Source organism: Accipiter gentilis, chromosome 5 (assembly GCF_929443795.1).
Source record: "Accipiter gentilis chromosome 5, bAccGen1.1, whole genome shotgun sequence".
In the NCBI taxonomy this organism is placed as follows: domain Eukaryota; kingdom Metazoa; phylum Chordata; class Aves; order Accipitriformes; family Accipitridae; genus Astur; species Astur gentilis.
In genome coordinates, this window is record NC_064884.1 from 1,359,999 (window position 1) to 1,383,563 (window position 23,565).

Consider the following 23,565-nt stretch of genomic DNA (forward strand, 5'->3'; position numbering starts at 1 on the left):
TGTTGTACAAATCCGTTCTAGCTCAAGGGTGGTGCATTGCCCCTTGCAGCATCATGCAGCCTTCTGGGAGGGCTGGGCTGCAAAGCCTCTGTCCTTTTCTCCTGTAAATCAGGAGAATCTGAGGTTGAAGTTAGCACCCCTGATTAAATCCTCGAAGAACAAGCAATTCTGCGTGCTCATTACTCAGTTCTGGCTATGTTCTGCTTAATAACTAAACAGTAATTAGCTCCACGGTTTTGCTACTATACTTACAATCGCCCCCATTAAAGTTATGGGGGTTTTAGGCAGTAATGGCTTACAGAGTAATTAACGAGCAAGAGGCTTTTATTACTACCTTTATTTTTAGCCTGTGCTTTACAAGCCTTTTCTGCCAAATACCAAAATCTTAGACAGAGGCTTGTCGTGCCCGTCCCCTGCCGTGCAGGGTGGAGAGGAGCAGGGCTGCGTACGGAGCGCCCGGAGCCGGCCACCAGCGTGCCCGCGTGTGGCCACGGGGAGCCCAGTGGCAGAGCCCTTGTCCCCAGCCTCTGCTGTGCTGTGTGATCAGAAGGGAGAGTTGTAATTACCCTGTGCCTCAGTTTCCTCATCTGAAAAATGGACGTGGCAGTGCTGCGCTCACACGCCCGCAGTTGTTTTCTGTGCGAGACGACTGGCTCGGGCGTGTGAACTTGGATGTAAATTCGGAAGGGGTTTTGGGTCACGGGGGTTGTGGTCCAGGTGCTCGGTGGACTGACATGGGCTGAGCAGAGGGACCAGCTCTGGCTTGTGCATCATTTTTCAGCAGGGATCAGAACCAGTTGCTATTGCAAAGGTGAAAGAAACCCTGTGTTTAGTTTTAGGGGGTACTTCGCCCAGGGGGAAAAGCTATTAGTGAGAATATGCTTTGTATCCTGAAGTATGAGTGTTTATTTTCTTTGTAGAGCTTTTGTTGTAGGATTTGGCTGTGTGTCTTTGTTATTTCCTGGCTGTTTTGTAATACAAGTAAGTGTTTGGTATGTTTGTTTGGGGTTTTTTGTGTGTGTTTTTCTTACATCTAGACAATATTTTTACTCCAGTGACTTATGTGTATATACAAATTCAACTCAAGCAATTCTTTAGTTTAACATGTTCTAAATCACTTCTGTTCAATGCGGGAAAGCCAAGGAGTAATGACGCTGGGGCTGATCAGCCCCAAAGGAAGAAAGAAGGTAAAACTCACTATAAACCAGATTGCAGATCAAATCAGTGTTTCCTATGGTAAGTGTCAGAAGTGATGCCAATTAAAAAAAGAACTTTCAGCATTTAATAATCCAGCACGTTACTAACACATGGCTCCAGGATTTATTAAAGCTTTTTTATTAGATGAGTGCCCTTTTAATATTGTCATGCCTTGACACCATTGCCCTCTGCCGGAGGATGTGAAATCTCTTTCACCATGTGGCATAGCCCTTCTGCTTGCAGCATGTCAAAATACATTTCTGCCAAGGAAAGTCTTTCCAAACTATGCAAAACACCTTTGTTTTAGAACTATTTTAACCCCCAAAACGCTTAGATTTGAGCTGGTGATTTGTGTCTTTTCCCTGATTTTTCAAAACTGAAAACCGGAAAGTATACTTTCTGTAGTGGAAAAGGGAGTTTGATCCTTTTAATTAATTCATGTTTAAATTTGTTCCTCCTCCTTCTTTTCCCTGTGGAGGAGGAGATAGCAGAAGCCTAAAATTGACAATCTGAACAAAGCCAGGTTTTGTTTTGAACGTTTTCAGTGGGAAAAGGAGAGTGGTATTATGATGGGGCAGGGGTAGAGTGGATGCCATGAAGAGGAGCATAATTTTCCCCAGACTAATTTTTGGCCAGCCTCACTTGTGCCATAAGCAGCAACAAAAAGTGTCATTTGGCTTTGGTAGTAAGGGATTTTTTTGGATGCAGGGCAAGGCCTCTGTCTTGGGCTGTGAAGCTGTGACTTCTCTCACCAGCAACGTAAAACCGCAGGCGACCGTGTATTTCCTAGCTGATGTTGTTCACAGGAGAAAGTGGATTTCACCTTTTGCAGCTTTAGCATGTGACGGTGAGGTGGGAGCGTGGCTTTGTTACGCTGAGAACTGGTATCACCCTGCACCAAGGCCCTCCGTTGCGTTAGCGTTTTGAGAGGGATCCATACTTCGCCTGGATCCAGATTTCACAGTGCTCACAGCAGCCCCGAGTGAATTCTTACGACGTCCTTCATTCAGGCTTCTCAGGGTCATCAATAAAATCCAATCGCTTCAGGAATTGACAGTGACCAAACGTCTTTGCTGCAGATCAGAGTACGCGGCACGCCGTGGGTGCCGACGGGCAGCTCGGGGTCGGGCTGCGGTCTGCGGCTCCGCGTCCCCCCCCCCCAAGCCGACCATCGCCATCTGCGATTCAGATCCATACCGGGACTGTGTCCCTTTGGGCATGTGGAGCGCGCTGTATGTAGGGAAGGGAACGTTAATTACAGCCGCCGCGCACGGGGTATCTGATTCGCATCTGCAGCCCGCAATTGCCGATGGCGCAGAAGGGGCTCAGCGCTCGGCCAGCCCCAGAAGGACATGGGGAGGATGCGTTCCCACAGTGGGGACCGCCGTCCCCGGGAGCTCTCGGCTTGCCAGCCCGAGCAGAGCTGCAAAGCAAAGCCGACAGCTCTCTCTGCTGGGGCACAAGTGGGCTGTGTTGGCCCCTGGCAGCTGGAGCACCAACGTGACAGATGATTGACCAGGGAGCTGCTAAATGCTCTGTAGCAAATTAAAAGGAATCGATGCCGAAGAGACCAAGGCACAAATCGGTGGAGCCCGTGTTGAGTGGCTGGAAATCAGAGTAGCACCCCAGCCCAAAGGTGCCCATTCTCCATCATACGAAGCCCAGGGTCAGCCTGTCCTAAGGGAGGATGCTGACAATTCGAGTCCAGCTTGGCAGGAGGCAAGGAAAAGGCATCTTTAAGGTAAGAGCACTGTATTCGGAGGAAGCTGCCCTTGACAAACGGGGCATTTGATGCATGCCAGCCCACAGTGGCAGTTTGCCAGATGCTGTGAATTGACTCTGAGTGGCTCTTTTAGCAGGTCCTTTCCTCCCACCCCCTCTCCAGTGGCAGAGTCCTTTCCTTGGTGCATTTGCCTTCACTAAGGCACTTTAGTAGGCAAGGTGTTCAGTCTTTTCAGAGCTGCCCCTTACGGCTCTGCTCTACAGGGATGCTCAAGGGACATGTTCTGGATGTATTAGAGGATTCAAAGGATGCCAACGCTCAGCATCCTCTGTTCAGGCACTGACAGCAACTGCAGGGACAGCAAGGATGAGGCCAGATGCTCTTCCCTGAGGGCACTGTGTGCTTTGGCGGTGCTAGGCCAGCGGGATTTCTCTGGCTCTGAGAGCTGGACAGGGTTGCAGCAGAAGGCTTATGTTTGCTGGAATCATTCCTCCTCTTCCTCCCTGGTTTATTTTGTTTGGATGCGGCTGCTTTCTCCAGTTCTCAAAAAACCAGGGACAAATCCACATTGCTGGGAGATGCTTCCTTGAAAGTCTGCAGGGTGTCCGGCTGCACAGAGCATAACCTTGGGCTGTGAAAAGCTTTTTCCTGCTGGTTCCTCATACTCGACTGCAGGAAACCCTGCTTTCTGTAGAACCAGCTGTGTTCGGTGGTTGGTTTAGGAGTTTGTTGTCATTTCCTCCGGAGACCCTTCCAGAAGACTAGCTCCCTCTTATCACCCTCACTAGCTGCAGCTTGCCCTGACCCACCACAACCTCCATCCGTACCGCTTGGCCCTTGCCCTTCTTAAATGCCGTTTGCCAGCACATCTGCTGATTTCGTCCTCTGACAAGGGTCTCCTGAGTGAGGCTTTGCCCCCGTGCACGGTGCTGGAGGAGGGCGGGTGCACGTGAGGAGGATGGGTCCCCAGCTCCGTAGATGCTGGCACTGTGATCTCCGGCACAGGTTTTTGTATGGGAGGTGACAGGTCTCTCCCTGGTGAGAGAGCTCTGAGTGGGGAACTGGCTGTTTGCTGGAGTTGGCTGGAAATTTTTTGACAAGTTGCGCTTTTGTATGTGTGGGAAAAAACGGATTCACTGGAACTTTTGTTGAGGGACATTTACATGTCCCTTTTAAGGACAAAGGCCAACCTGTGTTTTCCCTACCCCTTGTTTTCCCTGGTAAATTATTACCTCTGTGATTGAAGTGCTAATTCGGAAGAGCCAGGTTCTGTCCAGCAACTTGAATATCGCTTGCTTGCACCTTAAAAGGACAACCCGCTGGTTCTTGGAACCATTTCACTTCAAGTCTTCCACTGGGCTCAGTGCCGGAGGCTGACTGTACAGCCCAGTGGTCAAGGCATGGCCAAGGGAAATTCAACTCAATCCAAATGAAGCTAATCAGGGATTTGAACCTGTACCTCTCTATGAGAGATGGTTGCCCCACGCAACCAAGAAAAAGCAAGCTCCAAGGGTCTCAGGAAAAATATTTGCAAAGTAGCATTGTATCTACAGCCCAGGCTTGAGGAGCTCCCCTCTGATTTAAGGAGGGGATCTGATAGTTTCCAGGGCACTGCAGTGTCAGTGACTGACCAGCCAGCCAGCAGCTGTGCAGTGGGAGATCAGTGCTTTTTCCCAGAGCAGACTGCTCCCTGCCTTCGACTGCAGTATTCGCTGGGCTCTCCCTTATCTGCAATGCAGCCCTTTTAGCAGTGGGCTAATGCATTCCCCCACATGGGAACAGTGGTACTAAACTGCTACCCATGTTTGCAAACTGTCCACCATCCGTGTCCCTGCTAAGTGATGTACTTTGCTCGCCAAGATACTCGGATAAAATACAGTCTGCTTAAATCTTGTATGTGCTTGTATTGAATCAAACTAAGCTATTGTGGCAGTTTAATATACTCCAGTCGCAACACCTCCGAGATGGAAGAAATGAACCTGAACAGGCCATTGGAAGCCTGAGTTAAAACTGGCTGCATCAAAGATGCCAGTGGGATGGCCTGAGCTGAGGAGATGACAATGACAGGCAAAACACAGGGTCACTACCTTCGCTGGAGCTATATTCCCAGGAGCGTGGGCGCAGTCAGCTTGAGTGCTCTGCCTGGCGGAGGGAGAGCTCTGGTGGGTCAGAGCACTTGCTGGTGTCCCAGGCAAGTAATGTGGTCATTATGGTCTCTGCAGCACCGAGCAACTTCTGCTTGGCTGAAGCAAAGGCCTTGCTTGGCAAGTGGATGCCAAGGAAAGCAAGGCTGTGGACACCCAGGAGTCACCTCTCCCTGGGGGGGGTGGGACACAGCTCTGTTGCTTACTGCCCCAGTTTGATTTGCTCTTCTTGAGGAGGATCTGTGAAGTCTGTGGAGCAGCTCCCTAGCATTTTTCTCTGCCTACTCACCTTTGCTCTGTGTTGCAGGTTTCCTTCCAAAGGAGTCCCTGAGGTTCCTGCTGGCAGCTCCAGCAGTGTCCTGTAGAAGTGCCCTCCTGCTCCTGGTCCCAGCAGCTGAGGCCCCTCCAAACCTGCTTCTGCAATGGGTGGGTTGTAAGCACTGGTAAGACCTACGAGTCGTGTCGCCTTCGCTGCTCTCTCCCTCTCTCGCGTTCTCTCTCTCTGTCCTTGTTCCTTCTTGCCCATTTATTTCTGTTCTCCATGTGCTCTGCTGTTCTGTCTCTGGGGTTTTCACTGTCAGGTAATGAGGAGCTGTGGGTCCAGTCAGTCTTGGAGATGCCGAAGAGACGAGACATCCTGGCTATCGTGCTGATAGTTCTGCCCTGGACGCTACTAATCACCGTCTGGCACCAGAGCACCATTGCTCCACTGCTTGCAGTGCACAAGGGTGAGAGAAATCAAACCAGCCCATGCCAAGTCTGTGCATCCCTCCCTCGTCCTCATCTCCTCTCTCATTTCATTTCTCCATGGCAGCCATGCTCATCTCAGCTCCCAGTCCATGCTCATGCAGAAGCCTCCCCACTTCTGCTGTAGGAACAGCCCAGTGCTCATAGGGGTTCTTCAGAGACATCAAACTCCAAGCCATGGGATGTGCTTACTGCACTTGGAGAGCTCTTTATGGCTGTCCTGGTTTCAGCTGGGATAGAGTTAATTGTCTTCCTACTAGCTGGTACGGTGCTATGTCGCCACAAGAGAATGGCCTGAACCCAGAATCAGTCAGAGTACTGAAGGAGGATGCGTTTCTTTGTTCTGTGATGATCCATAAGAGAGGAGTCCCTTCCTGCTGGTCTTTGCAGCATTCTGCACACAAGTTAGTCCGGCAGGAGAGCTGCAAAAAAGAGAGAAAACAAAGCTGCCACTTGAGACAGCTGCTCTGGGAGACATGAGGCGAGGAGCACTTTTTAAGTGTCCTCAGGAAAGCAGCAAACTGGTGCTCTTGCACTTGAAGGAGAAGGCAAGAGCCAGCACGTCACCTGATTGTTTGGTGGAGTTACAGTGCTATGGGAGAGTCAGCTTCCACGCTACCTGTCACACAAAGCATTAAATAGAGCCCTGGCCGAAATCAGATGAGTGCAAGGAAGTTCTGAGGAATCCTCTCTGGCCAGAGGGGTCCTAGTTTTTATCCTGCTCTTGGCACAGCAGCAATATCCAAGGGCTGTGAGAGCTCTTGGGGGCTGGAAGAAGCCACGCTGCCTACTGAGGTCTTTGTTCTTGGTTCTGCCCTTCTGCTGAGCACCAGAGCAGGCAGGTCAGCTTGGGGAGGCTTGTCTGTGGGGAAGAAGGCCAGCTCATTTTCCCTCTCTGGTCCCTTTCTCTGGGAGATTCTCTCCCCTTTTCATTTTATTTTTCGCGCCCATGCTCCACTGCTTTTGCTGAGCAGTCTGATTGTGCAGTTTGAATTGTCAGAAGTTCAGAGTCTGTCCTGAGCAGCTTTACTTTCCCCCCCGGAGGACTGACAGCCGCCCATGAGGCTTTGGGCAGTTCTTAAGAGAAAAATGTCTGTGGTGCCCTCTGGAAGGTGGACAGTGTTTCAGAGGATGAGGGATCTGCTGGGCTTTAAAACAGGACTTGAAAGACTACTGAGAATACGCTGTCTGTATACCAGTTATATTCAATGCCCTAAAAACGGGGAGCTGTTTCTTGTGAATGGCCACGGAGGCTGAAGTTACAGCGCAGAGACTGCGCTGCTCTGACTCAGTCCTGAACTTACCGATGCCCTTGGTAAGACAATTCCTCTGCCTCTGCTTCTCTGAGCCCCCAGTGGAAAATGAGTGGTGATAGAGACCAACCTGAAAGCTTTTGGGAGAAATCATTTTGTTCTTTTAATGCGTTTCCGAGATCCTTTGGTAGCAGGTGCTGAAAAAGGGATGTGCATCTCTACGCTAGCGAGCGCAGAACAGCAGTGTTTACATATGCCAGGATTTACAGCTGAGGGTTTGACCTGCAGGGGTTTGCAAACTGTCTCGAGCACCACCGACCTGGCTAATTACATTTGTGTCTGTGTCCAATGCATTTTGCAGGTTTATTTTTTAATTGATTCCAGTGTCCTCTGCTTTCAGAGAGCTCTGCTATGTGATGCTGATGTGCTTTGCCTTACATAGAGCCTGACACCAACATGCGCGGTACACCTTGTCCCTGTCCCCCCCACCAGATATACACCCTCCCTCCGTCAATGCCACGGAGTACGAGGCCTTCATTTGGTTCAGGGCTGGTATCAAAGTCTATGGTGCTGGAAGAGTAGCATGCTATGAAAAAAAACATGGGTAGTACCCTGCTGGGTCAGATCTAATGTCTGTCTGTTCCTGTTCTTTCTCATCTGAAGTTCCTGGTAGTAGCTGGTTTTGCAAACTCTGTGGCTCAAAGTAGTATGTGCCCGCTAGAGAGCAGCTGGCTTATATCCTGAATGCAGGTGCCCCTTCATCTCTCCCAGTTCCTAACTGTAGACCATGGTATTCCTGCGGGTCTACAGTGGTACAGCAGTGTGAAAGTCACACCCTGGAAAAGTCACAGGTGCATGAACTTTTTTTTTCTTCCTTGAGCTGATCATGAACCAGTCTCTCTTTGCAAGGATTTTATATGTGTGGATCAGTGTATCCTATATATATATATATATATATATATATATGCTGTTCATTGTTCACATCAGCACTACTGAATGGGCTGTTATGTTCAGAGACTGGTAGGGTCTTTTTGAGGAGAGGTTAGTCAGAGGCAGGTGAAAGACTCTGCAGGAAAAAGCCCACAGTTACAGCCTTTAATTTCTACTCTCCATTTCTGGATTGGAAGTGTGTCTTTCCCTGCGTCTCTGTGCCCCACCCCAAGCCTGTCAGGAGAGCAGTGGGGTACTGCAGTATCGTGGCCAGATGATGCTGTTGGGGGAGCTTCACTGACTTGGTATTTTCCACCAGTTAGTTCCCTGCCTCCCAGTCCAGGTGCTCCAGTGCCTGAGTGCAGAGCCGTGAATCCTGTCCCGCTGAGCGTGGTGCCCAGAGCACTGGAGCTCTTCAAGAACGACAGACTGTCAATCCATGTTGCTGTTTTCTTTATCTAGATCTAATTGCTGTACAAGCCCGTCTCTTCTGGGTGCTTTTTGAAGTTGCTTCTGAGCACTCAACTGCAGCATTGTCCAGGGCTCTCAGGCCTTGTTTGGAGCCAGTTTTCTAACAGCGGGAAATCCTTTTCTCATGTGTGTTTGTCCCTGATTCCTTTATTTATTTGTGTACTTATTTATTAAGCCCTCCATCTGAGCTTGCTTCCTTTCCTCTGAAACCATGAGGGTGACCTGCTATTAGCAAGCAGCCTGCTGGCTCAGTCAGGGGGTATTGGAGGACTGAGTCCATGCGGCTTTTTCTTCTCTCTCATACCCGTGCTCAGATGATGGTGGTGATTCCCGGCGTGATCTCGCTGCAGGCTTGGACTCCAAGGAATACTGCTTGTCGGACCGGGACATTGTGGAGGTGGTGAGGACAGAATATGTTTATACCCGCCCACCCCCGTGGTCAGACACCCTTCCCACCATCCACGTCATTACACCCACCTACAGCCGGCCCGTACAGAAAGCAGAGCTGACACGCCTGGCCAATACCCTCCTGCACGTCCCAAACCTGCACTGGATCCTGGTGGAGGACTCACAGCGGCGCACGCCTCTCATCACCCGGCTGCTGCGGGACACGGGGCTTAACTACACTCACCTCAACGTGGAGACACCCCGCAACTACAAGCTGCGGGGAGACATGAGGGATCCCCGCATCCCCCGGGGGACCATGCAGAGGAATCTTGCCCTGAGATGGCTGAGAGAGACCTTTAACAAAAATAACAGCCAGCCTGGGATTGTTTACTTTGCCGATGATGATAACACCTACAGCCTGGAGCTCTTCGAGGAGGTAAGACGCTGCTGGGGGGGCTCCCAACGGACTGAACACAGCAGATAGGCACGTGGGGTGGAAAAGATGCTGCGTACTGAGCTGAGCAGATGCCGTGTACATCCTCTCCTGAGCTCTGGACCAGGTCTTGTCTGTAGAACGGTCCTACTGCAGCTGTCCTGAAGTTTTCTCTGGGGCTTGGTTACTGCGCCGCAAAGTGTGTGTTTCCTAGAGTCAAAGGCATCCTGTGCAGGAACCCCAGTTTATCCTGTGGCGTGTGACCAGGAGGCACGTAGTTTTTACTGTAAAGGAAGCTAATGAGGAGCTGCCTTCCCCTGTGGGGAGCCCTGTTAGGGTTGGAACATCACTTGCTGTCCAACGTGCCTGTGCAGAAGCACGTGCCTAGCTAAAGAAACCTTAGCCACCCTCCTTCCATGCCCCACCCTGGAGGAGATTTCCAGCTGATTCCTGACCTGATGTTATCCACCTTTCTTCTCCTCCACTCCTATGTATTGCACTTGGCTGTCTGTTAATTCATGTTTGTTCTTGTTGGAGGAGTCCCTGGGGTTTCTCTTCCTTGCTTGCTGTTTGCATTTGTTTGCTCTCATCCCAGAGCGTCCATTGGTTTTAACCAGTATTTATACTATAGCTGTCAAGAGCCTGGCACCTGCTCTGCACAGATCCCCGGCCGAGGTAGCAGTGCCCTTTCAGAGTTACGCCTGAATGGTGTCAGCACAGTCATAGCGCTCGCAGGACATCTTGTTCAGAGATGCTCTGTGCGGTTGCCTCTGGCTTGCTGCACACACGAGGAGCGTGCGTTTGTCAGTGCTTGCTTCTGCTCTCAGAAAAGTGGTGCCCTTTGCACGCTGCCTTGGAGAGGGCTGTCTCTCTGCCGGGAGACATGTGCAGCACTCGCCTCTGGAGCTCTCCCTCATTGCAGCATCAGGGGACGGATGCTCTCTCAGGCTGTTGGAAGTAGGCAATGGGGCTGAGATCTCAGCCTGGAAGTTTGGGGCTCCAGGGGCTGTGATGGCAGGCTGAATTTCAGCATGTCCTGACAGTCCGATCAGGCTTGAGCCGGGGAAAATTCCCATGTACTTTCCCACCGTTGCTGTTTGTTCCACTCCTACTGGGGCTCTAAATGAACTCCTGTGCCTTTCCCTGTCTGCAGGCATGCAGTGGTCTTACAGCGCCAGGTACACTGTACCTCACCTGGCTTCCAGCTCAGAAATTACTTGTTCCCTTGCTCTCCTGAGGCCGAGCTCTTGCAGCAAGGGACAAGAAAGGAGGATTGCCTCCTTCCCCACCAGTTGCTAGTTTTCATACCAGGGATCTCCTATTTATTCACTCCATATATGCCCCCTTCCCCTTCCCTGATGGCTTTCACTTGAGCTTGGATAGCCACAGGAGTGTACACAGTTTCAAAGCTGAAAGCAAATTCAGACTCAATGTCTTTCTTCCACAGTCCCCTTTGAGGCTTGCTCTGGCAGCATCTTGAGACAGACGCTGCACGTTAATAAAGTAGAAAGGGTTCCTTCATTCACCCCTGTGCTTTGCTCGTAGAGGCTTCTCTTCTCTGATATGTAGCTGCCATTAAGGTCACATGGAGCCAACGAAATGTGCTGCGAAATGCAGAAGACACGCACTATTGCTCCCTGTGGACAGGGGCTGCCGTTAGCATGTGTATAATGCAGAAGGGCAAGTGCCAGAGCTCTTCTGGTCTCGTTTGCAGTAATTAGCAGTGATGAGATTAGCTCTGGGAGATCCCTGATCTAAGAGACTAGGCTGAGAGCAGAACACGAGGCTGAGCCTGCCAGCACAGCAGGACAGGGCACTGGGGGGTGAGTGGGCAGACTGGCATTCAAAGCATCTGCATTGGCAAGAGCAGGCATCTGAAGCGTCCCGGGATGGCTCCTATCTATTTCTGTTGACTCGGCAGGGAGTAGAGGCATCCAGCATTGCTCCACTGGGTAACAGGAGCAGCTACAGAGCACTGTCCTCCATGCTGGGAGTTTCTGGAGAGGCTGCGCATCTCAGCTGTCCCTGAGGTTGTGGGCTACAGCTGCAGTGCCTCATTCTAAAGATGCTTTTAGCCTTACTGAGGCTCAGAGGCTGAGATTGCAGCTCAAACTCCTTAGCTTTCAGAGAAAGCACCTTTCTTGCTCGATATGCCACTCCTGCATTACCAGGTGGCCTTGGACAAGGTGCTTTCCTCCTCCGTGTCCTGATTTCCCCAGCTGTCCATGTGGAGGACTGATGCCCAGCAGCTCTAAAGACCTTTGGACAAAAAAACACTCTTAAATCTCAGTTATGTTTATTATCGGCAGCTTTGTTTTCAGTGCTGAACTCATGCTTGGTTCCGTGGCTATCCGTTACTATTGCTATTATTAGCTGCCACCTTCCAAAGCACTTTGCTCCTCCAGCTCCAGAATGTGCATCCTTGTACAGGTGAGTAATGAGCTCTGCGGCTTGGTCCGAGCCACGGAGGGTGCCTGCGAACCTAACCCAGGCTCTTAGCTCTAGGGTTTGGGCTGAAGCTCAGGGGCATTTGTTTCTTGCCGGACAGTGAACAAGGTGAAGTCATTCTGCTGGCGTGCTGGTTTGTGTGTTGGAAGTCGCGTGCAGCCGGTCCTTCCGTGCGCACCCACCGTACTCTTCTCTTTCCTTACCTCCAGATGCGCAGCACCAGAAAGGTGTCAGTGTGGCCAGTAGCCTTCGTCGGTGGCTTGCGCTATGAGTCACCCAAAGTGAACGCTGCAGGGAAGGTCTATGGCTGGAAAACTGTGTTCGACCCCCATCGCCCCTTTGCTATAGACATGGCGGGGTTTGCTGTGAACCTCAGACTGATTCTCCAGCGATCTCAGGCTTACTTCAAGCTGCGAGGAGTGAAGGGAGGCTACCAAGAGAGCAGCCTGCTCCGGGAACTAGTGACCTTGAATGACCTTGAGCCGAAAGCTGCCAATTGCACTAAGGTATGGTCTCTTCCTCGTACGTGGGTTGTAAGGATCCAGAGGTAGGAGAAAGTCCGTTCAGTCACTTGTCCTGTGCGTTTGAAGAGAGCACATCCCCATTGCAAGGGAGCTGGGAATGGGCAATTATGTATTAAAATGTGTGGAGGGCAGTTACCTTTTGTGGTTGCAGGCTGCTAGCGGTTGCCATAGGCCTTGAACTATGGAGTCTTCTCTCCCCTGTAACTGTTCCTCTTTCTTGTATTACCTCTAGAAAATATCCTTATTATTTTCAAGGTGGGCTTACCTGTGGCCTTGCTAATCCCCTGGATCAGGGAATTCCATAGGTGAAATGTATGTCGGTTGGTTTACGTGAATTCCTGAGGGGGGCTTTTGAGTACTGGTACTCCTGTGATAAGCCAGCATCCTATGAGATTTGGCCCCCTGGAACCCATCTGAGCTGTAATCCAGGAGTACGAGCCACGGTGTTTCCCGGCTGCCGGGAAAGACTGTTCACACAGTCGCTGCCTTCCTGTGAAGTTGCCTTCTCCCTCTTGACACCTACGCAACATCGCTGCAGTTGTCCACAACAACCTGGATCTTTCTGTGCCAGAGATCATGTAGAAATGTTTTAATGCCTGGCATGTTGCTCTGAGCTCTAGAAGGCTTCCATAAAGCTTCACTCTGCGGGGGGGTTACTGCTATCAAATGACTGCTAATTATTTGACTGTACACATTGCCTAGGAGCCACCAGGTCATGGAGCAGGACCCCTATGTGATAAATAACGTAGAAATTCAGAACGCGATGATGGTTCTTGCCCTAAAGACTTCCCAGCCTAAGATGAGAGACAACAGATGGATATCTGTCTGGAATGACAGGGGAGCGTGCGAGACACAATGAGACAATGCTGGTTAGTGTGACAGGCATCAATCATAGCACGTCAGCAATGGAGGTGCTGTCAAGTGCTTTTGAAAGCTTTGTGAGTGGGTCCACTGAGCACCTCAGGCATGGAGGGAGGTCCCTCTGAGATCACAGACCCCTGTGTAGCACTTTCATGCCTTTGTCCGTAATAGGCACCACGCAGTCTGCTTTAGGGAGGTTTTGTTGTTTAATTGTCCCAGGGGGATTTTTCTTTTTTTACAAATGAGCTGTTACTGCCGACAGACCCAGAGTTGGACCCAAGCCTCCATTGCTTTTTGGGATAGGAAAAAATTTTGAGTAATAACCTTTGTCTTTGCTTTCCATCTGCACTGCTCCACCAGCCACAGCCACGCTAAAACAAGGATCTCGATGTTCAGCAGTGCTCCGGCAAGGAGTCTGGGGATAAGGAAAAGGAGCTGAGGGGGAGAAGGAATTTTGTTTATTAAGTGATACCTGCTGTGCCTCATTTTTTAAATCTCCATGTGTGTTGTTATGGCTGTCCAGCACTGGGATAAATAACACAGATGGTCTCCCAAGGGTGGGAAAAGAGATTGGATTAAAATTAGACCTCTTATCTTGGGCACTGCGTGCCCTACTAGCTAACAAAAAAGCACTGGCTGGAAATAAATGTGTTTCCAACAGGCCAAGGGAGATGCACAGGTTGCTTTTAGGCTGGTGTACAGAAGATTAGGGGTGTTTGCTTCATGGCCAGCTATGCAATCTTTGGTATATTGTCCCTGCTGTAAATAACTGTTTGAAAGAAGCTGTGTTAAGAGGCTGGGGATAGGAAATAATGGTTGTGGAGGAACACATGGAAGAAGGAGAGGATGGAAAGGGTTGTTTCCAGGCAGGAGGAAAAAAATGGTGCTGTCAGGCAGGCTGCTGTGTCGATGCTGTCACACAAGAGCTGCAGGTCAGAGATGGGGAGGAAGCAGGAACTGCTGGCCAGGATTTGAAGCAGACTGCATTTCTTTTTTGGCTAGGCTGTGGGGATCTTACAAGCGTCCTTGTTGTGAACTGAATGCTGTCTGCTCCTGGCAAACTCTGAGTGCAGCTTTGCGGGTTGAGCTTTGCCTTTCTGCTTTTAGCTGATGCCAGCAGCCTCCATTTCCCAATTGCTGTTTTGCTCACCCGTTTGACAAGGAGGGAAGTCCAGACAAGCAGCAGAGAAGGACAGAAGTCGGCTGCGGTCTGGGGTCCTCTTGCCCCAAGCTCAAAGCACAGACTTCTTTCTCATTGTGCTAGTGTGCTCCAAGCAGTTGTTATGGTTTGCTTCTGTTAAGCATAACCATACTCCTGCTTTGCAGTGAGATTTACATTAAAAATTATGATGTGCTCAGATAGAGTCATTAAGGAGGGATCAGAGAAGTATGTAAGATAAGCATAGACATCTGTTCTCCAAAAATGCTGCCTTCCCTGTGTGCACTGCTGGTATTTGTAATATTTATCAGAATTCAGCCCACAAAATGCACACTCCTGCAAAAAGCTTAAGCTTTGGCCAAAGACATATATTCTGCTTATTTTCTCTGATTTGGGAACTGCCCAAAATGAAGGAGAAAATTAAGGAAGTCAGTATTAATTGCCAAGGAGAAAGGAGAGAATTATCCTTCCTTAGCAGGAGGGAAGGGTTGGTTTATACTGGAGTCGTACGGAAACAAGGCTTCGCAAGCGTGCTATGTATTTCTGTGTTCTGCTGCTTCTGCATTTCCACATGCACACCCCCAAAGCAAACCGTACTTTCTTCAATCCGTTGACACAGGATAGTGGTCTGAGATTCTGTATTCCCATAAGGTTGATGTAACTGGGACATATTCTGCTCCCCATTTTCTATTAACACCTGAGGTAACAAGCTGCACTGTGCTCAACCAGGGAGCCCTTAGAGGAGGGAGACTTGGAGCGGCCCCAGCTATTGAAAAAGCCTCAGCGTGGGCTGGCACAAGAGGACGGACCACAAAATGCAAGGTCATTCTCCAGGGAGATAGGCATAGGTACGTTTCTTTGGGTGAGACAGGCTTTCATGCACTCGGGTGGTCTTGGTAGCAATCCACTGGGATTGAAGTGGTGGCTAAAAGCAGTCATTCCTCCTCTCTCCTTATCTCGTGGTTGAGTAAAATCTGAGATTAAATCTGCGGGTTAGCAGCTCAGTGTTTAGGTGGATGTTGTGAAAGGGAATCGGCTGGCAGCTTTGCGCTGGGCTGGGAATGGCTGTCTCTGAGCCTTAGAGGTGCTTGTGGGCACTATTAAATGCCACAGTCGCTATAACAGGTTGCTATCAGACACAGGCTAGAGACCGGGGAGCAAAGAGAGCTCTCCCAGCAGTACCTGAACCCCGCACCAACACTGTGGCTACGGTGGGTCTTGGAACTGGCTCTGGGAGGGGAATAAGTCCCTGTGTTTATGGAGGAGACCAGCCAGGAAATTGCACAGCAAAAGAGAACAGAACTGGCTACTTCGCGATGTCACAGGTGTAAAACAGCTAAAACTGGCTCAGAATGGGCAGGAGAGAGGGAAAATGTCAGCCTAAGGCAAGAAAGCTTGAAAAGGAGTACTTTGCTTCCTCCTGATTTTGTCCTGTGGTGCTACATACAGCAGGCAGGGGAATCGGCTTCACGAGCTCTTTATTTTCTTTGCCTTGCAGGGGCTGAGCAGCAGGGTACGGATGGAGAAGATCTGTCCTCTTTGGGGTTAGATTGTTCCTGAGATTGGGCTCCTCCTTTCATGTGGGTTTGTGACCAGTGGTTTGTGGTGAGCTTTCAGTATCCTGACTGCTATGTGACGGCACTTTGTGGCTTAAGCTTCACACGCACACCAGTGAAGACATCAGTGCTCGAGCTGTTGATTTTTACAACAGACATGCCGAACTCAGAGGGTTTTTTTGGCCTTGTCTTGTCCTGATTAGTCACCTGAACTGCTGTGCCAGTGCCATCCCCTGTACCACAGCTGAAAGCTGCAATTTCCATCAGAGTAGTTCGGGAATTGCAGCACGGTCTGCCTGCACTGCTCCATGGTAGACCCTCCGATCTGTGCTGCAGCTGCAATAGCTCAAATTAGACCGCTGTAACCTTTTCTTCTCTTGTGGTCTTCTGTGTTCCGCCTATAATACCCATCATCACAAAGCACAAATCTTTGAGTTGATGTAATTGCACAGTTGAAGATTACTGTTTAAGCTCTGGCTCATTTAATAGCAGTGGCCACAATTCTCTCGACATATGAGAAAAGCAAGAGTTATAGGGAGAACCAATGGATGTGCTTTTGGGAGAAGAGCCCACAATGCTTAAGAGAGCCTGCAGAAATTTGGTTTTGCACAAGCTGGGAGGAAGCAAATCTGTTGTTTCAGCTTGGTGTCTCTTTTTCTTCATGTCGTGTAGTCTCCATTTCACGTAACGATTACTGAAACCCTCCATGGAGGACCTGTGTGCTTAAAATCCTGTGACCCCCTCCAACTGTAGGTGGACTTGCCTGTTTGCTTTTTAATTTCCTGTTAGAAGACAATGAAGAAGTCTGCTATGGAGATGAATCCTTGTAATGTCTTAGATCTGTTTTGAGCTCTGTGATTCTGAATGGCAAGGCTGTAACTGATTGGAAGTGTTTTGAAATAGTAGAGATTTTTAAAGGAGACTCCCTCAGGTGACCTATATGAAACCACTGTTCAGGGAAAGTGAGATACTGTTTACTCCCTTGCAAGTTGTATTTTTTGCAAAAGCCAAAGCTTCCCTGAGGCATAAAACATCACACCGCTTGTGGAAAAAATCAAGCAATTGGCTGAGAGGAAAAGCAGGTGTTTCTGTACGAAATGGTGATGTCCCTCTCACCTTAAAGAACACAGCATGAAAAATGGTGGAAGCTGCTGTAGCAAGCTGCAAACTCTAAAAATTGGTCCATTTTAGTTAATATAACTGTCTTTTTGGTACTTGGCTGTAACAATGCAAAAGTGGGATCCAGTTTAAAGAAAAGCTAATCATGCAGAGTTGTGGTCTTCTATTTATGGAGTATGTAGTTAGAGTTGCTTAAGTGCGAGTCCCATTCCCGGCAGAGTGCAGCCCTCGGCCATCAGCAGGGTTGAGTTTTTATGTGTCAGAAGTGGAAAGAACTCTTACCTGTTCCTGCAGGAACAGGTAAAGATGGCTACAAGATTTTTCTAGCACCTGGACTACATTAAGGTTTATACATTCTGTTGGATGAGGAGCCCATAACTGATGCTTGCATAGCACTGAGCGCCACTTGTACAGACCTATTTGGTTTTGCCTTTTCATAGGAAAGTAACGCAGTAATTGCAGCAGTGTTGCTGCAGTGGGTGAGCAGGACTATAATAAAGGCTAACTTTGATGAGCGGGCTCTGAAGTGGTTGTGGGGGAGTGATGAAATGGTTTTTTGGACCCACTCCAGACAGCAGTTGGTCTCTACTGCCTTGGTATTAGCAGGTGAGATTTAAGCCCCGCACAGGAGGTGACTGCTCACATCAGAGACAAATTTGGTCAAACAGCTTCTTGGGAAGGTGGGGGTGCTCCTGTTTAACCAGAAGGGTTTGAAAAGTGCTTTGTTCATCCTTTGGAAACAGAACGTGCCCTCATTTTTCAGAAAAGCAGGGACTGCGTATGAAATGGTTTGCAGATATTTGGATTAAATGTGCAGAGTATTGTCATAGCAACAAGAGGGAAACCCCCACAAGGTAGGAAATATCAATGCAAACAGGTGAAGGGAAGCGGGAAACTGTAGCTCTGAAGGGATAAAGCTGCTCCCAGCAATTCAGGTTGTAGGAGCAAAGCAATGAGTATAATTGAGTCTAGTGAGGGGAGAGTATTTTAAACAGCTTCCAGAACTGTCTGTGCCAGCAGTATATAGCACAGCTAATAGAAACTATTTACCTATAATACTCCCCCCTCTAAAATTGTTATACCGCCTCTTCAATTTATATTTTTTTTCTGTTCTCCTCCACAGATGTTGATCTGTATTAAACTTTGCTGCTAAGACCGAGGAAAGCTTTTAGTAGAAGCTTCAGTTCTGTTTTAAGCAAGTTGGAGAGGGGGTTGAAAGTGATACAACCTATTGGACCTGGTACAGAATAGTGGATGGCAGCATGGGGCCAGCATTTCAAAGGAGATGCGGATGGGGCTTTTGAGGTGATATGGTAGATTAATGCTTGCTGGGTTATGAAAGGGCTGTGTGCAGCCCAGGGCACGTGGGAGGAAGAGAGTGTTCTGTAACTACCTCCTGCATCTTGCAGCTCTGAGATGGCAGAGGTTGCAACTGAGAACTGGAGTAGCAGTAAGTACTTCACAGATGAGCGTCGCTCTCATGTCTTTTTAGGGTCTTGAAAGAATTTAGAAGTGAAAAATAAGTCATAGTGAGATTAGGGAGCAGACTGATGTCTTCCCTCCAAAAATGGATTTTCAGAGGTGCACTGAAAAATTAATTTTAATATTTCACACGACCAAAGGCAACGGTGATGACTGGAGCAGCTGGTGGTACTCAGTTTAACCGCCTCTTCCCTCTAACGCATGAGTCACTATGTGACCTGAAGTGGCAAGAATTTGCATTTCCACTCTGAGCCTAGCAAGTAACTCCCACGCTGGCCAAGGGTGTAGCAACATGATAACCAAGAACCAGAGTAAGGAACTTGGTCGGTGAGGAAACACGTATGTGATTTTCTGGTTATGAGGGAACTGCCTTACATCATTGAAAAGGTTGATGAGCCTTTCGAGGAAGATGGTTGATAACTACATGGAAGGAGCAGGTTAATGTCCCAAGACAGTACACTGTAAAATGGGTAATTTCTGTGCACTGTGCATTTTGGATAGCAGTAGGCCTGCCTAAATTAAGTTTTATGCAAACCTCCTTTCAGCTGTGAATGCGCCATTAGGTTCCAGGGTAGATGGTTAAATTGCACTATTGATTTAATGTGCAAGAATATTTGTTAATGCAGTGAAGAAGTGCAGCTAATGACTTCTGTTGGCTTTTTCAGATTTTAGTCTGGCATACAAGGACAGAAAAGCCTGTGCTGGTGAATGAGGGGAAGAAAGGATTCACAGATCCCAATGTGGAAATCTGACTGTGGCAAGGCTGAATGGAGACCAACACCAGGTAAGAGCTCACATTTTTGAACAGCAATGAGAAGCAACAGTAAAAAAGGAAAGTACTAGACAATGACAGGGAAAAGCTAAGAGCTCTTTTAAACGTGCTTTTTAATTTCTATTTGTCACATCTATGACCTTCCCTCACTGCAAAGCTTCTTGAGACCATTAGTTAATCTCTCTTTTTGTATCTTTAAGAGAAGCTGCTAAAGGGTTTGGGGGGGAAGAAGAGAAATCCAGGGAGTGAGAGTTTAGGCAGAAGTTACATTGTTAAAAAAAACCAAACCCTTGTCTAAGCAAGAAGATTGCCTTCTTAACTGGACTAATATAGCTAAAGCATAAGGGTGAAGGATGCGGATTCATCCACCTGCAAACACCTGAGGAAAAGCTAAAGCAGTATCAGTGAAAGCATTTTTAAGTCAGGCAGAAGCTTTCACTCAGGGAAGAGTTTAATTTGTATCCACATCAAAGCCACACAAAGTCAGTGACAAGCAAGGGAGTGTGGGGATTAAACCCCACAAGAGGTGTTTGTTTACCTACGGTGAGCATGTAGTGTCTTCTTCAGTGGAAAGGAGGAAAGAACATGCACTTTGATGGCTGACATCCTGCTCATTTGTTCATGCCCTGGCTTCTCACCTTGAATTACCTGGGCACCCTGGTGCATTTAGTCTTCTGTATTTCCAGAGTGCACTCTGCAGGTGGTTTGCTAGATTAAAGGATGGGCTAGTCGCTTGTATCTGCACCCAGACTATGTTGCTGCACTTCGTTATTATGGGGAAAAAAAATAAACGCTCTACTCCCTTTAAATGGAGTGTAAACCAGGCCTGGAAGGGAGAGAAGGTTGCTGCTTGTTCTCTTTTCCTCTTGAATACAGAGAAGTAAGCAGCAAAGGAAAGGGGTAGATTTGCTCAGCAGTGGTATATTTTTAACAGTAATGAGCTCTCTTATAGCACATTCCCTCAGGCTAACTGGATGGAGCCCTGCCTGCTGCAGTGGCCTGCCTTTGCGGCCCGTTGGCAGGACAGCAGAAGAAAGTCTGCACTGCATATTATCGGCGCTATATATAGCGGCTTTGCAGAGAGGCCATAGCTCTTCAGCGCTGTCACAACTGCTTTTCACCAACACCCAGTTGCCTAGCAGCAGTACTCACAGATCTGCAATCTGAGATGGGTTTTGGGATAGTTCCAAGGGGTGGCAGCTAACTGCAGTGAGGCAGAAGGGTAATATACATGCTGGTTGTGTCTCTGTTGCAGAAGATTTCTTCATGCACAGCCTGCAAGGTTCCTCTCCACAGCATACAACCAGCCAGGACCTCTGCTGACTTCCAAGAGTTTTAGCATACTGAAAACAAGCAACACTGCATACATAAACTACCCGGATTCCCCTGCCCTTCCTCCTGGACTCGGAGCAGAACCAGACGCTCTGGAGGTGGAGAAAAAGCACAGAAAATACAGGACTGATGTCAGCTTCAGTAGAAGACCAGCTGCCTCGCGAGACGCTCAGTTTGGGAGAAGTGCATGCAGGGCACGATGCACTGAAGACGTGGCCCAGCTGGAATGGTAGTCGAGACTGAGGGGGCTGTTTTACAGGACCTGAAAGCGAGGGTGAGAATGCCCACGGGAGTGTGTTGGCCCCTGGTGACTTGTTTTTCCTGAGACACGTGTACCTTGTGGCTATGTGTGCAACAGCCTAAGCAGCTCTCTGTTCGTGGAGGGGACAGCTGCCTTCCGAGATGGCACCTTAGCCCTTAATTTTAGACCTACTTTAATCAGTGTTTATTACGCTGCACAAGACAGGAAGGTTTCGGGGAAGGGTGAAGAGCAAGGCAGGTTAGAACAAACCCATTAAGTATCTCTGTTCTCTTTGTATTCCCTCTCCTTTCCCTTCATTAGTTTCATGGTTTGGAGGGCACTCTGACATATACCTCTATGTTCATAGAATCATAGAATAGTTTGGGTTGGAAGGGACCTTTAAAGGTCATCTAGTCCACATCCACCCCCCCACCCCCCCCGGTAATGAGCAGGGACATCTTCAACTCAATCAGGTTGCTCAGAGCCCCATCCAACCTGACCTTGAATGTTTCCAGGGATGGGACATCTACCACCTCTCTGGGCAACCTGTGCCAGTGTTCCACCACCCTCATCATAAAAAATTCCTTCCTTATATCTAGTCTAAATCTACCCTCTTTTAGTTTAAAACCATTACCCCTTGTCCTATTGCAACAGGCCCTGCTAAAAAGTTCTTATAAGCCCCATCTTTCTTATAAGCCCCCTTTAAGTACTGAAACGCTGCAATAAGGTCTCCCTGGAGCCCTCTCAACCTTTCTTCATAGGAGAGGTGTTCCACCCCTCTGATCAGTTTTGTGGTCCTCCTCTGGACCCGCTCCAACAGGCCCCTGTCTTTCCTGTGCTGAGAACCCCGGTGCTGGATGCAGTACTCCAGTTGGGGTCTCACCAGAGCGGTGCAGAGGGACAGAATCCCCTCCTGGCCACACTTCTTTTGATGCAGCCCAGGATATGGCTGACTACCTGGGCTGTGAGCACACATTGCCGGCTCACACCCAGCTTTTCATCCACCAGTACCCCAAAGTCCTTCTCGGCAGGGCTGCCCTCAATCCCTTCATCCCCCAGCCTGTACTGATACTGGCGGTTGCCCTGACCCCGGTGCAGGACCTTGCCCTTGGCCTTGTTGAACCTCATGAGGTTCACACAGGCCCACTTCTTGAGCTTGTCCAGGTCCTTCTGGATGGTGTCGTGTCCCTCAGGTGTGTCAACCGCACCACTGAGCTTGGTGTCATCTGCAAACTTGCTGAGGGTGCACTGGATCCCACTGTCTATGTCACTGATGAAGATATTAAACGATACTGGTCCCAATACGGACCCCTGAGGGACACCACTTGTCACCGATCTCCACCTGGACATTGAGCTGTTGACCACCACCAGTTGACCACTGTTCCTGGATGGAGTTATGTTTACAGCATGTGGTTCCATTCATCCATGCTAAAATAATTGGAAGTAGGTTTTAATGAGACTGTTGTGGCCATACACTGTAATACTTCATCCAGGCTCAGATCTTGGTTCTGTTTAGCTCTAATTTCATGAGCATTAGCTGTGGGATTCTCTGAAGGGTGCTCCTACATCAACCTGAATTTCCACTCTTAAAAAATAAAATTAACTGCTTAAAACAAGGGATCGAATGTTAAAAGCTGATGGTGGTGCATTTACCATTCTACTGGAATGTATCCTTCAGCCCTAGCCCCTTTTTCAGGGCCATGCCATACTACTGCAGAGCTACTTGCGTGAAAAGCCATGCTGGAGCAGTTCGAGAGTTAACTTCTGATGGATAGAGCAGCACCCTCGTAAAGGGGATCCTGTGCTTAGTGCTCTGTTTCTTCAGCACTCGGCTCGAGGTAGGTTGAAAAACTATGTAGAACATTAGTCACCTCTTACCTGTTCTGTAACATCAAAGGACCTGAGATAGCGTTGATGAAAGGGTGTTCTCCGATGAAATTGTATTTTGCTTCTCAGCGAGATACAGGACTAAGCAATGCAGAAGAGGAACCTGGGTGCTACTACCTTGGTTGACTCCGTATTTGAGATGATTGACAAACTTGCTGAGGAAGAAATTGAGGTACAACAAACATACCCCTTCTCCCCGCCTCCAGCCCCTTTAAAAATCACCAAACTTACATCCCCCTTCATAGTTGTTGTCAAACCTTTGATCAACCCCCACTGTTCTAATTCTTTCAAAAAGGTCTGAAGCACAATTTTACCTTTGAATTAAGGGAAAACGTAAGCCTGGAAATGGACGTGGTTATTTTTAGCCCTAACATATAGAACTATTAAAATGCTATAGATTGGATTGTTAGCTTCACAGTGCAGAAGTCTCCCCTTGAACTAATGACATTGTGTACTTCCTAATATCTTTTAAAAAAAAAAAAAAATAATTTTTTTGTAAGTTATTTTCTCCCACTGTATATCAAAACCATTGGGGAAAAGTTTCATTCTTTAGTTCCCAGTCACAGAAGCCTTGCTATGTAGCCTTTACAAAAAGTTCCTTTAGATGCATTGGCTGAAGCGCTACTTGGATAGAAAGCATTTGATGCTACTGGCCACTGGCTGCTCTATGGGAACGGGTATTGTTATCTTGTATTAAAACAGTAGCTCTCTGCACTCAAGCAGATTTTTTCTGTTATTGTACTAGCTTTCCAAGTTCACTTCAGTTTGCAAACTCTAGAGTGGAAAGAGACATTTTTAAAGGACTATAAAGTTTTCATACCATTTAAATAGTTTCCAACTGATGTCCTCTCCTAGCTGCATGTTTTGTTTCACTAATCTTAATTCCAGTCCCTACTGGG

At 48.5% G+C, this 23,565-nt stretch overlaps 1 protein-coding gene across 5 annotated transcripts in view; it reads left to right on the forward strand.

Annotated features, from left to right (window-relative positions):
• B3GAT1 (beta-1,3-glucuronyltransferase 1) overlaps positions 1-21,227 on the forward strand; it is a 37,498-nt gene extending 16,271 nt beyond the window's left edge. Inside the window, exons 2-7 of one of the 5 annotated variants that reach the window (XM_049801184.1) lie at positions 5,372-5,507; positions 5,646-5,792; positions 8,780-9,288; positions 11,943-12,239; positions 19,100-19,218; positions 20,462-21,227. In XM_049801184.1, the coding sequence (XP_049657141.1) occupies positions 5,681-5,792; positions 8,780-9,288; positions 11,943-12,239; positions 19,100-19,186 (1,005 nt within the window). In that variant the 5' untranslated portion in view covers positions 5,372-5,507; positions 5,646-5,680 and the 3' untranslated portion in view covers positions 19,187-19,218; positions 20,462-21,227. The remainder of the gene's footprint in view (positions 1-5,371; positions 5,508-5,645; positions 5,793-8,779; positions 9,289-11,942; positions 12,240-19,099; positions 19,219-20,461) is intronic. The other 4 variants (XM_049801182.1, XM_049801183.1, XM_049801185.1 and 1 more) reach the window with 4 other exon arrangements.
• Positions 21,228-23,565: the final 2,338 nt, after the last annotated feature.